Source organism: Lampetra fluviatilis, unplaced genomic scaffold, assembly GCF_964198595.1.
Source record: "Lampetra fluviatilis unplaced genomic scaffold, kcLamFluv1.1 SCAFFOLD_445, whole genome shotgun sequence".
Taxonomy (NCBI): Eukaryota; Metazoa; Chordata; class Hyperoartia; order Petromyzontiformes; family Petromyzontidae; genus Lampetra; species Lampetra fluviatilis.
Window position 1 is genome coordinate 10,001 of NW_027621482.1, and position 15,000 is coordinate 25,000.

Sequence of the window (15,000 nt, forward strand, 5' to 3'; positions counted from 1 at the left end):
CAGAGACACGGTGAGACACTGAGAGACACGGAGACACACAGACACATGGGGACAGAGACACGGAGACACAGACACAGAGACACAGGGAGACACAGAGACAGAGAGACACAAGGGGAGACACGGAGATCGAGAGAAAGACAGAGAGACACAGAGACAGAGAGACACAAGGGGAGACACGGAGATAGAGAGAGAGACAGAGAGACACAGAGACACGGAGATAGAGAGAGAGACAGAGAGACACAGAGACACGGTGAGACACTGAGAGACACGGAGACACACAGACACATGGGGACAGAGACACGGAGACACAGACACAGAGACACAGGGAGACACAGAGACACAGAGACAGCGAGGAGCTGGAGAAGCAGCAGCTCAAGAGGGCAGCCACGGGCAAGGTGACGGGGACACACGGGGACACAGAGAGAGACACGGAGACACAGAGACAGACACAGAGACACAGAGACAGAGAGACACAGAGACAGAGAGACACAGAAAGAGAGACAGGGAGACACGGGGACAGACACAGAGACACGGGGAGACACGGGGACACGGAGAGACACGGAGACACAAGGGGAGACAGAGAGAGACACGGAGACAGAGAGAGAGAGACACAGAGAGAGAGAGACACAGACACAGAGGCACAGAGATAGAGACACACAGAGACACTGAGACAGAGAGACACGGAGACACACAGAGACACGGAGAGAGACACGGAGACACAGAGAGACACGGAGACAGAGAGAGAGACACAGCCACAGAGACACAGAGAGAGAGAGACAGAGACACGGAGACACAGAGATAGAGACACACTGAGACACGGGGACACAAAGGGAGACACAGAGAGAGACACTGAGACAGAGAGACACAGAGAGACACGGAGACACACAGAGACACGGAGAGAGACACGGAGACACAGAGAGACACGGAGACAGAGAGAGAGACACAGCCACAGAGACACAGAGAGAGAGAGACAGAGACACGGAGACACAGAGATAGAGACACACTGAGACACGGGGACACAAAGGGAGACACAGAGAGAGACACTGAGACAGAGAGACACAGAGAGACACGGAGACACACAGAGACACACAGAGACACGCAGAGAGACACAGAGACACAGAGAGACACAGAGAGACACGGAGACACACAGAGACACACAGAGACACGCAGAGAGACACAGAGACACAGAGAGACACGGAGACACACAGAGACACGGAGAGACACGGAGAGAGACACAGAGACACAGAGAGACACGGAGACACGGAGACACGGAGAGACACGGGGAGACACGGAGACACTCTGTGTATCTCCAGGCCATCCTGTGTCTCTCTGTGTCTCTATCTCTGTGTCTCTCTCTGTGTCTCTCTCTGTGTCTCTGTCTGTGTATCTGCAGGCCATCCTGTGTCTCTCTCTGTGTCTCTCTCTGTGTCTCTCTCTGTGTCTCTGTCTGTGTATCTCCAGGCCATCCTGTGTCTCTCTGTGTCTCTATCTCTGTGTCTCTGTCTGTGTATCTGCAGGCCATCCTGTGTCTCTCTGTGTCTCTCTCTGTGTCTCTCTCTGTGTCTCTCTCTGTGTCTCTGTCTGTGTATCTGTCTGTGTATCTCTCTGTGTCTCTATCTCTGTGTCTCTGTCTGTGTCTCTCTCTGTGTCTCTCTCTGTGTCTCTGTCTGTGTCTCTCTCTGTGTCTCTCTCTGTGTCTCTGTCTGTGTATCTCCAGGCCATACTGTGTCTCTCTGTGTCTCTATCTCTGTGTCTCTGTCTGTGTCTCTCTCTGTGTCTCTCTCTGTGTCTCTGTCTGTGTATCTGCAGGCTATCCTGTGTCTCTCTCTGTGTCTCTATCTCTCTATGTCTCTCTCTGTGTCTCTCTCTGTGTCTCTCTGTGTCTCTGTCTGTGTCTCTCTCTGTGTCTCTCTCTGTGTCTCTGTCTGTGTATCTGCAGGCCATCCTGTGTCTCTCTCTGTGTCTCTCTCTGTGTCTCTGTCTGTGTCTCTCTCTGTGTCTCTCTCTGTGTCTCTGTCTGTGTATCTGCAGGCCATACTGTGTCTCTCTGTGTCTCTATCTCTGTGTCTCTCTCTGTGTCTCTCTGTGTCTCTGTCTGTGTATCTGCAGGCCATCCTGTGTCTCTCTGTGTCTCTCTCTGTGTCTCTATCTCTGTGTCTCTGTCTGTGTCACTCTCTGTGTCTCTCTCTGTGTCTTTCTCTGTGTCTCTGTCTGTGTATCTGCAGGCCATACTGTGTCTCTCTGTGTCTCTATCTCTGTGTCTCTCTCTGTGTCTCTCTCTGTGTGTCTCTGTCTGTGTATCTGCAGGCCATCCTGTGTCTCTCTGTGTCTCTCTCTGTGTCTCTCTCTGTGTCTCTCTCTGTGTCTCTCTGTGTCTCTGTCTGTGTATCTGCAGGCCATCCTGTGTCTCTCTCTGTGTCTCTGTCTGTGTCTCTCTCTGTGTCTCTCTCTGTGTCTTTCTCTGTGTCTCTGTCTGTGTATCTGCAGGCCATACTGTGTCTCTCTGTGTCTCTATCTCTGTGTCTCTCTCTGTGTCTCTCTGTGTCTCTGTCTGTGTATCTGCAGGCCATCCTGTGTCTCTCTGTGTCTCTCTCTGTGTCTCTATCTCTGTGTCTCTGTCTGTGTCACTCTCTGTGTCTCTCTCTGTGTCTTTCTCTGTGTCTCTGTCTGTGTATCTGCAGGCCATACTGTGTCTCTCTGTGTCTCTCTATCTCTGTGTCTCTCTCTGTGTCTCTCTCTGTGTGTCTCTGTCTGTGTATCTGCAGGCCATCCTGAACGGCATGGACAGCATCAGCAAGGTGTTGGACTACTTCCGGCGGAGGGGCATCAATCATCACGTGATCAACGGGTACCGCGGCATCGTCATGAACAACTTCGAGTGCGAGCCGGCGTTCTATACCTGCGTGGAGGTCACCGCCGGGAACCGGTACTCACTCAGACACTCACTCAGACACTCACTCACTCAGACACTCACTCACTCAGACACTCACTCACTCGCTCAGAGCCGGCGTTCTATACCTGCGTGGAGGTCACCGCCGGGAACCGGTACTCACTCAGACACTCACTCAGACACTCACTCAGACACTCACTCACTCAGACACTCACTCACTCAGACACTCACTCACTCAGACACTCACTCACTCAGACACTCACTCACTCACTCAGACACTCACTCACTCGCTCAGAGCCGGCGTTCTATACCTGCGTGGAGGTCACCGCCGGGAACCGGTACTCACTCAGACACTCACTCAGTCACTCAGACACTCACTCACTCAGACACTCACTCACTCAGACACTCACTCACTCAGACACTCACTCAGACACTCACTCACTCAGACACTCACTCACTCAGACACTCACTCACTCAGACACTCACTCACTCGCTCAGAGCCGGCGTTCTATACCTGCGTGGAGGTCACCGCCGGGAACCGGTACTCACTCAGACACTCACTCAGACACTCACTCAGACACTCACTCACTCAGACACTCACTCAGACACTCACTCACTCAGACACTCACTCACTCAGACACTCACTCAGACACTCACTCACTCAGACACTCACTCACTCGCTCAGAGCCGGCGTTCTATACCTGCGTGGAGGTCACAGCCGGGAACCGGTACTCACTCAGACACTCACTCACTCACTCAGACACTCACTCACTCAGACACTCACTTATACACTCACTCACTCAGACACTCACTCACTCAGACACTCACTCAGACACTCACTCACTCAGAGCCGGCGTTCTATACCTGCGTGGAGGTCACCGCCGGGAACCGGTACTCACTCAGACACTCACTCAGACACTCACTCACTCAGACACTCACTCAGACACTCACTCACTCAGACACTCACTCACTCAGACACTCACTCAGACACTCACTCACTCAGACACTCACTCACTCGCTCAGAGCCGGCGTTCTATACCTGCGTGGAGGTCACAGCCGGGAACCGGTACTCACTCAGACACTCACTCACTCACTCAGACACTCACTCACTCAGACACTCACTTATACACTCACTCACTCAGACACTCACTCACTCAGACACTCACTCAGACACTCACTCACTCAGAGCCGGCGTTCTATACCTGCGTGGAGGTCACCGCCGGGAACCGGTACTCACTCAGACACTCACTCAGACACTCACTCAGACACTCACTCACTCAGACACTCACTCACTCACTCAGACACTCACTCACTCACTCAGACACTCACTCACTCAGACACTCACTCAGACACTCACTCACTCACTCAGACACTCACTCACTCAGACACTCACTCACTTATACACTCACTCACTCAGACACTCACTCAGACACTCACTCACTCAGACACTCACTCGCTCAGAGCCGGCGTTCTATACCTGCGTGGAGGTCACCGCCGGGAACCGGTACTCACTCAGTCACTCACTCAGACACTCACTCACTCAGACACTCACTCACTCAGACACTCACTCACTCAGACACTCACTCACTCGCTCAGAGCCGGCGTTCTATACCTGCGTGGAGGTCACCGCCGGGAACCGGTACTCAGACACTCACTCACTCAGACACTCACTCAGACACTCACTCACTCAGACACTCACTCAGACACTCACTCACTCAGACACTCACTCACTCGCTCAGAGCCGGCGTTCTATACCTGCGTGGAGGTCACCGCCGGGAACCGGTACTCACTCAGACACTCACTCAGACACTCACTCAGACACTCACTCACTCAGACACTCACTCACTCAGACACTCACTCACTCACTCAGACACTCACTCGCTCAGAGCCGGCGTTCTATACCTGCGTGGAGGTCACCGCCGGGAACCGGTACTCACTCAGACACTCACTCAGACACTCACTCAGACACTCACTCACTCAGACACTCACTCAGACACTCACTCACTCAGACACTCACTCACTCAGACACTCACTCAGACACTCACTCACTCAGACACTCACTCACTCGCTCAGAGCCGGCGTTCTATACCTGCGTGGAGGTCACAGCCGGGAACCGGTACTCACTCAGACACTCACTCACTCACTCAGACACTCACTCACTCAGACACTCACTTATACACTCACTCACTCAGACACTCACTCACTCAGACACTCACTCAGACACTCACTCACTCAGAGCCGGCGTTCTATACCTGCGTGGAGGTCACCGCCGGGAACCGGTACTCACTCAGACACTCACTCAGACACTCACTCACTCAGACACTCACTCAGACACTCACTCACTCAGACACTCACTCACTCAGACACTCACTCAGACACTCACTCACTCAGACACTCACTCACTCGCTCAGAGCCGGCGTTCTATACCTGCGTGGAGGTCACAGCCGGGAACCGGTACTCACTCAGACACTCACTCACTCACTCAGACACTCACTCACTCAGACACTCACTTATACACTCACTCACTCAGACACTCACTCACTCAGACACTCACTCAGACACTCACTCACTCAGAGCCGGCGTTCTATACCTGCGTGGAGGTCACCGCCGGGAACCGGTACTCACTCAGACACTCACTCAGACACTCACTCAGACACTCACTCACTCAGACACTCACTCACTCACTCAGACACTCACTCACTCACTCAGACACTCACTCACTCGCTCAGAGCCGGCGTTCTATACCTGCGTGGAGGTCACCGCCGGGAACCGGTACTCAGACACTCACTCACTCAGACACTCACTCAGACACTCACTCACTCAGACACTCACTCACTCGCTCAGAGCCGGCGTTCTATACCTGCGTGGAGGTCACCGCCGGGAACCGGTACTCACTCAGACACTCACTCAGACACTCACTCACTCAGACACTCACTCACTCAGACACTCACTCAGACACTCACTCACTCAGACACTCACTCACTCGCTCAGAGCCGGCGTTCTATACCTGCGTGGAGGTCACCGCCGGGAACCGGTACTCACTCAGACACTCACTCAGACACTCACTCAGACACTCACTCACTCAGACACTCACTCAGACACTCACTCACTCAGACACTCACTCAGACACTCAGACACTCACTCACTCAGACACTCACTCAGACACTCACTCACTCAGAGCCGGCGTTCTATACCTGCGTGGAGGTCACGGCCGGGAACCGGTACTCACTCAGACACTCACTCAGACACTCACTCAGACACTCACTCACTCAGAGCCGGCGTTCTATACCTGCGTGGAGGTCACGGCCGGGAACCGGTACTCACTCAGACACTCACTCAGACACTCACTCAGACACTCAGACACTCACTCAGACACTCACTCACTCAGACACTCACTCACTCACTCAGAGCCGGCGTTCTATACCTGCGTGGAGGTCACCGCCGGGAACCGGTACTCACTCAGTCACTCACTCAGACACTCACTCACTCAGACACTCACTCACTCAGACACTCACTCAGACACTCACTCACTCAGACACTCGCTCACTCGCTCAGAGCCGGCGTTCTATACCTGCGTGGAGGTCACAGCCGGGAACCGGTACTCACTCAGACACTCACTCACTCACTCAGACACTCACTCACTCAGACACTCACTTATTTACTCACTCACTCAGACACTCACTCACTCAGACACTCACTCAGACACTCACTCACTCAGACACTCACTCACTCGCTCAGAGCCGGCGTTCTATACCTGCGTGGAGGTCACGGCCGGGAACCGGTACTCACTCAGACACTCACTCAGACACTCACTCAGACACTCACTCACTTATACACTCACTTATACACTCACTCACTCAGACACTCACTCACTCACTCAGACACTCACTCAGACACTCACTCACTCGCTCAGAGCCGGCGTTCTATACCTGCGTGGAGGTCACCGCCGGGAACCGGTACTCACTCAGACACTCACTCAGACACTCACTCACTCAGACACTCACTCACTCAGACACTCACTCAGACACTCACTCACTCAGACACTCACTCGCTCGCTCAGAGCCGGCGTTCTATACCTGCGTGGAGGTCACCGCCGGGAACCGGTACTCACTCAGACACTCACTCAGACACTCACTCACTCAGACACTCACTCACTCAGACACTCACTCAGACACTCACTCACTCAGACACTCACTCGCTCGCTCAGAGCCGGCGTTCTATACCTGCGTGGAGGTCACCGCCGGGAACCGGTACTCACTCAGACACTCACTCAGACACTCACTCACTCAGACACTCACTCACTCAGACACTCACTCAGACACTCACTCACTCAGACACTCACTCAGACACTCACTCACTCAGACACTCACTCAGACACTCACTCACTCAGACACTCACTCAGACACTCAGACACTCACTCACTCAGACACTCACTCAGACACTCACTCACTCAGAGCCGGCGTTCTATACCTGCGTGGAGGTCACGGCCGGGAACCGGTACTCACTCAGACACTCACTCAGACACTCACTCAGACACTCAGACACTCACTCAGACACTCACTCACTCAGACACTCACTCACTCACTCAGAGCCGGCGTTCTATACCTGCGTGGAGGTCACCGCCGGGAACCGGTACTCACTCAGTCACTCACTCAGACACTCACTCACTCAGACACTCACTCAGACACTCACTCACTCAGACACTCGCTCACTCGCTCAGAGCCGGCGTTCTATACCTGCGTGGAGGTCACAGCCGGGAACCGGTACTCACTCAGACACTCACTCAGACACTCACTCACTCAGACACTCACTTATTTACTCACTCACTCAGACACTCACTCACTCACTCAGACACTCACTCACTCAGACACTCACTTATTTACTCACTCACTCAGACACTCACTCACTCAGACACTCACTCAGACACTCACTCACTCAGACACTCACTCACTCGCTCAGAGCCGGCGTTCTATACCTGCGTGGAGGTCACGGCCGGGAACCGGTACTCACTCAGACACTCACTCAGACACTCACTCAGACACTCACTCACTTATACACTCACTTATACACTCACTCACTCAGACACTCACTCACTCACTCAGACACTCACTCAGACACTCACTCACTCGCTCAGAGCCGGCGTTCTATACCTGCGTGGAGGTCACCGCCGGGAACCGGTACTCACTCAGACACTCACTCAGACACTCACTCACTCAGACACTCACTCACTCAGACACTCACTCAGACACTCACTCACTCAGACACTCACTCGCTCGCTCAGAGCCGGCGTTCTATACCTGCGTGGAGGTCACCGCCGGGAACCGGTACTCACTCAGACACTCACTCAGACACTCACTCACTCAGACACTCACTCACTCAGACACTCACTCAGACACTCACTCACTCAGACACTCACTCGCTCGCTCAGAGCCGGCGTTCTATACCTGCGTGGAGGTCACCGCCGGGAACCGGTACTCACTCAGACACTCACTCAGACACTCACTCACTCAGACACTCACTCACTCAGACACTCACTCAGACACTCACTCACTCAGACACTCACTCGCTCGCTCAGAGCCGGCGTTCTATACCTGCGTGGAGGTCACCGCCGGGAACCGGTACTCAGACACTCACTCACTCAGACACTCACTCAGACACTCACTCACTCAGACACTCACTCAGACACTCACTCACTCAGACACTCACTCACTCAGACACTCACTCACTCGCTCAGAGCCGGCGTTCTATACCTGCGTGGAGGTCACCGCCGGGAACCGGTACTCAGACACTCACTCACTCAGACACTCACTCAGACACTCACTCACTCAGACACTCACTCAGACACTCACTCACTCAGACACTCACTCAGACACTCACTCACTCAGACACTCACTCACTCGCTCAGAGCCGGCGTTCTATACCTGCGTGGAGGTCACGGCCGGGAACCGGTACTCACTCAGTCACTCACTCAGACACTCACTCAGACACTCACTCAGTCACTCACTCAGATACTCACTCACTCAGACACTCACTCACTCAGACACTCACTTATACACTCACTCACTCAGACACTCACTCACTCAGTCACTCACTCACTCAGACACTCACTCAGACACTCACTCACTCGCTCAGAGCCGGCGTTCTATACCTGCGTGGAAGTCACCGCCGGGAACCGGTACTCACTCAGACACTCACTCAGATACTCACTCAGACACTCACTCACTTATACACTCACTTATACACTCACTCACTCAGTCACTCACTCACTCAGATACTCACTCACCACTCAGACACTCACTCACCACTCACTCAGACACTCACTCAGACACTCACTCACTCACTCATACACTCACTCAGACACTCACTCACTCACTCAGATACGCACTCAGACACTCACTCACCACTCACTCATACACTCACTCACCACTCACTCAGATACTCACTCACCACTCAGACACTCACTCACCACTCACTCAGACACTCAGTCACTCACTCAGACACTCACTCACTCAGATACTCATACACTCACTCACTCACCACTCAGACACTCACTCACTCAGACACTCACTCACTCAGATACTCACTCAGATACTCAGACACTCACTCAGACATGCACTCACCACTCATACACTCACTCATACACTCACTCACTCACTACTCACTCACTCACTCATACACTCACTCATACACTCACTCATTCATACACTCACTCACTCACACACTCACTCATACACTCACTCACACACTCACTCACTCATACACTGCGTGTGTGTGTCACTGTGTGTGTATCACTGTGTGTGTGTGTATCACTGTGTGTGTGTGTCACTGTGTGTGTGTGTGTGTATATGTGTATCACTGTGTGTGTGTGTGTATCACTGTGTGTCTATCACTCTGTGTATCACTGTGTGTGTGTGTCACTGTGTGTGTGTGTATCACTGTGTGTGTGTGTCACTGTGTGTGTGTGTGTGTGTATCACTGTGTGTGTGTGTATCACTGTGTGTGTCACTGTGTGTGTGTGTGTATATGTGTATCACTGTGTGTGTGTGTGTGTGTCACTGTGTGTGTGTGTCACTGTGTGTGTGTGTGTATATGTGTATCACTGTGTGTGTATGTGTATCACTGTGTGTGTGTGTCACTGTGTGTGTGTGTGTGTGTATCACTGTGTGTGTGTGTATCACTGTGTGTGTCACTGTGTGTGTGTGTATATGTGTATCACTGTGTGTGTGTGTGTGTGTCACTGTGTGTGTGTGTCACTGTGTGTGTGTACCACTGTGTGTGTGTGTATATGTGTATCACTGTGTGTGTGTATCACTGTGTGTCTATCACTCTGTGTATCACTGTGTGTGTGTGTCACTGTGTGTGTGTGTGTCACTCTGTGTGTATCACTGTGTATGTGTGTGTGTACCACTGTGTGTGTGTATGTGTGTGTGTGTCACTGTGTGTGTGTGTGTGTACCACTGTGTGTGTATGTGTGTGTCACTGTGTGTGTGTGTCACTGTGTGTGTCACTGTGTGTATCACTGTGTGTATCACTGTGTGTGTGTCACTGTGTGTCTGTGTGTGTCTGTGTGTGTGTGTGTCACTGTGTGTATCACTGTGTGTATCACTGTGTGTGTGTCACTGTGTGTCTGTGTGTGTCTGTGTGTGTGTCACTGTGTGTGTGTGTGTGTACCACTGTGTGTCACTGTGTGTGTCACTGTGTGTATCACTGTGTGTGTATGTGTGTGTCACTGTGTGTGTCACTGTGTGTGTGTGTCACTGTGTGTATCACTGTGTGTATCACTGTGTGTGTGTCACTGTGTGTCTGTGTGTGTCTGTGTGTGTGTGTGTCACTGTGTGTGTGTGTCACTGTGTGTGTGTCACTGTGTATGTGTGTGTGTACCACTGTGTGTGTATGTGTGTGTGTACCACTGTGTGTGTATGTGTGTGTCACTGTGTGTGTGTGTCACTGTGTGTGTCACTGTGTGTGTCACTGTGTGTGTGTGTGTCACTCTGTGTGTATCACTGTGTATGTGTGTGTGTACCACTGTGTGTGTATGTGTGTGTCACTGTGTGTGTGTGTCACTGTGTGTATCACTGTGTGTGTCACTGTGTGTGTGTCACTGTGTGTCTGTGTGTGTCTGTGTGTGTGTGTGTCACTGTGTGTGTGTATCACTGTGTGTGTGTCACTGTGTATGTGTGTGTGTACCACTGTGTGTGTATGTGTGTGTCACTGTATGTGTGTGTCACTGTGTGTGCATGTGTGTGTGTGTGTGTGCCCAGGCTGTTCTACCACATCGTGGACTCTGACGATGTGAGCACCAAGATCCTGGTGGAGTTCAACAAACAGAACCTGCCGGGAGAGGTCACCTTCCTACCCCTCAACAAACTGGACGTGCGCGACACCCCTTACCCAGACACCAACGTACGTGGGGCGGTGGTGGACACACGGGGTGACTCACGGGGTGACTCACGGGGTGACTCACGGGGTGACTCAACACTGTCACCCATAGACTCAGCACTGTCACCCATAGACTCAGCACTGTCACCCATAGACTCAGCACTGTCATAGACTCAGCACTGTCACCCATAGACTCAGCACTGTCACCCATAGACTCAGCACTGCCACCCATAGACTCAGCACTGTCACCCATAGACTCAGCACTGTCACCCATAGACTCAGCACTGTCACCCATAGACTCAGCACTGTCACCCATAGACTCAGCACTGTCACCCATAGACTCAGCACTGTCACCCATAGACTCAGCACTGTCACCCATAGACTCAGCACTGTCACCCATAGACTCAGCACTGTCACCCATAGACTCAGCACTGTCACCCATAGACTCAGCACTGTCACCCATAGACTCAGCACTGTCACCCATAGACTTAGCACTGTCACCCATAGACTCAGCACTGCCACCCATAGACTCAGCACTGTCACCCATAGACTCAGCACTGTCACCCATAGACTCAGCACTGTCACCCATAGACTCAGCACTGTCACCCATAGACTCAACACTGTCACCCATAGACTCAGCACTGCCACCCATAGACTCAGCACTGTCACCCATAGACTCAACACTGTCACCCATAGACTCAACACTGTCACCCATAGACTCAGCACTGCCACCCATAGACTCAGCACTGTCACCCATAGACTCAGCAACACTACACCATAGACTCAGCACTGTCACCCATAGACTCAGCACTGTCATAGACTCAGCACTGTCACCCATAGACTCAGCACTGTCATAGACTCAGCACTGTCACCCATAGACTCAGCACTGTCACCCATAGACTCAGCACTGTCACCCATAGACTCAGCACTGCTACCCATAGACTCAACACTGTCACCCATAGACTCAGCACTGCCACCCATAGACTCAGCACTGCCACCCATAGACTCAGCACTGTCATAGACTCAGCACTGTCACCCATAGACTCAGCACTGTCACCCATAGACTCAGCACTGCCACCCATAGACTCAGCACTGTCACCCATAGACTCAGCACTGTCACCCATAGACTCAGCACTGTCACCCATAGACTCAGCACTGCCACCCATAGACTCAGCACTGCCACCCATAGACTCAGCACTGTCATAGACTCAGCACTGTCATAGACTCAGCACTGTCATAGACTCAGCACTGTCACCCATAGACTCAGCACTGTCACCCATAGACTCAGCACTGTCATAGACTCAGCACTGTCATAGACTCAGCACTGCCACCCATAGACTCAGCACTGCCACCCATAGACTCAGCACTGTCATAGACTCAGCACTGCCACCCATAGACTCAGCACTGCCACCCATAGACTCAGCACTGTCATAGACTCAGCACTGTCATAGACTCAGCACTGCCACCCATAGACTCAGCACTGTCACCCATAGACTCAGCACTGCCACCCATAGACTCAGCACTGCCACCCATAGACTCAGCACTGCCACCCATAGACTCAGCACTGTCATAGACTCAGCACTGCCACCCATAGACTCAGCACTGTCACCCATAGACTCAGCACTGTCACCCATAGACTCAGCACTGTCACCCATAGACTCAGCACTGTCACCCATAGACTCAGCACTGTCATAGACTCATCACTGTCACCCATAGACTCAGCACTATCACCCATAGACTCAGCACTGTCACCCATAGACTCAGCACTGTCATAGACTCATCACTGTCACCCATAGACTCAGCACTGTCACCCATAGACTCAGCACTGCCACCCATAGACTCAGCACTGTCATAGACTCAGCACTGTCACCCATAGACTCAGCACTGTCATAGACTCAGCACTGTCACCCATAGACTCAGCACTGCCACCCATAGACTCAGCACTGCCATAGACTCAGCACTGCCATAGACTCAGCACTGCCATAGACTCAGCACTGCCACCCACGGACTCACCACTGCACCGTAGTTCAACACACACACACACACACGTACGTACGTAGTATGTCTTTACCTTCCGCAGGACGCGATTCCCATGATCAGCAAGCTGACCTACGACACGATCTTTGACAAGGCCTTCAAACACGTGTTCGGCAAGACGCTGATTTGCCGCAGCATGGATGTCTCCACGCAGCTGGCACGCGCTTTCAACCTGGACTGCATCACGCTCGAGGGTGACACACACGCGGAGACAGGGGGGAGAGACGGGGGAGAGACGGGGGAGAGACGGTGGGGGGGAGACACGGGGAGAGAGAGAGAGACACGGGGGGGGGAGACACGGGGAGAGAGAGACACGGGGAGAGAGACACGGGGAGATGTAGAGAGAGAGACACGGGAGGGGGGAGGGGAGGGAGATATAGAGAGAGAGAGACACGATGAGAGAAACACGGGGAGAGAGACACGGGGCGGGAGACACGGTGAGAGAGACACGGGGCGGGAGACACGGAGTGGAGACACGGGGAGAGAGATACGATTTTCCAGCTACGAACTCCTCTGACTGACGGCCACTCCTCCCCTCCTGCCCCTCTCCCCGTGTCTGGGCAGAGAGAGACACGGGGAGAGAGAGAGAGACACGGGGCGGGAGACACGGGGAGAGAGACACGGGGAGAGAGAGAGAGAGAGAGAGAGACACGGGGGGTGAGAGAGAGAGACACGGGGCGGGAGACACGGGGAGAGAGACACGGGGAGAGAGAGAGAGAGAGAGAGACACGGGGGGTGAGAGAGAGAGACACGGGGCGGGAGACACGGGGAGAGAGACACGGGGAGAGAGAGAGAGACACGGGGGGTGAGAGAGAGAGACACGGGGCGGGAGACACGGGGAGAGAGACACGGGGAGAGAGAGAGAGAGACACGGGGAGAGAGAGAGAGACACGGGGCGGGAGACACGGGGAGAGAGACACGGGGAGAGAGAGAGAGAGACACGGGGAGAGAGAGAGAGACACGGGGCGGGAGACACGGGGAGAGAGACACGGGGGGTGAGAGAGAGAGAGACACGGGGAGAGAGAGAGAGAGACACGGGGCGGGAGACACGGGGAGAGAGACACGGGGAGAGAGAGAGAGAGACACGGGGAGAGAGAGAGAGACACGGGGCGGGAGACACGGGGAGAGACACACGGGGGGTGAGAGAGAGAGAGACACGGGGAGAGAGAGAGAGAGACACGGGGCGGGAGACACGGGGAGAGAGACACGGGGAGAGAGAGAGAGAGACACGGGGCGGGTGACACGGGGAGAGAGACACGGGGGGTGAGAGAGAGAGAGACACGGGGAGAGAGAGAGAGAGACACGGGGCGGGTGACACGGGGAGAGAGACACGGGGAGAGAGACACGGAGTGGAGACACGGGGGGGAGAGACACGGGGGGAGAGACACGGGGAGAGAGAGAGAGAGACACGGGGGGTGAGAGAGAGAGAGACACGGGGAGAGAGAGAGAGAGACACGGGGCGGGTGACACGGGGAGAGAGACACGGGGAGAGAGACACGGAGTGGAGACACGGGGGGGAGAGACACGGGGGGAGAGACACGGGGAGAGAGAGAGAGAGACACGGGGGGTGAGAGAGAGAGAGACACGGGGAGAGAGAGAGAGAGACACGGGGCGGGAGACGAGTCACTGACTGACGGCCACTCCTCCCCTCCTGCCCCTCTCCCCGTGTCTGGGCAGAGAGAGACACGGGGAGA

The 15,000-nt window shown here is 53.8% G+C and overlaps 1 protein-coding gene across 1 annotated transcript in view; it reads left to right on the plus strand.

Annotated features, from left to right (window-relative positions):
* LOC144955317 (structural maintenance of chromosomes protein 3-like) overlaps nucleotides 1-15,000 on the plus strand; it is a 69,337-nt gene that overhangs the window by 5,770 nt on the left and 48,567 nt on the right. Inside the window, 3 exon segments of the mRNA XM_078885567.1 lie at nucleotides 2,766-2,926; nucleotides 11,152-11,293; nucleotides 13,350-13,500. Coding sequence (XP_078741693.1) covers nucleotides 2,766-2,926; nucleotides 11,152-11,293; nucleotides 13,350-13,500 — 454 coding nt within the window.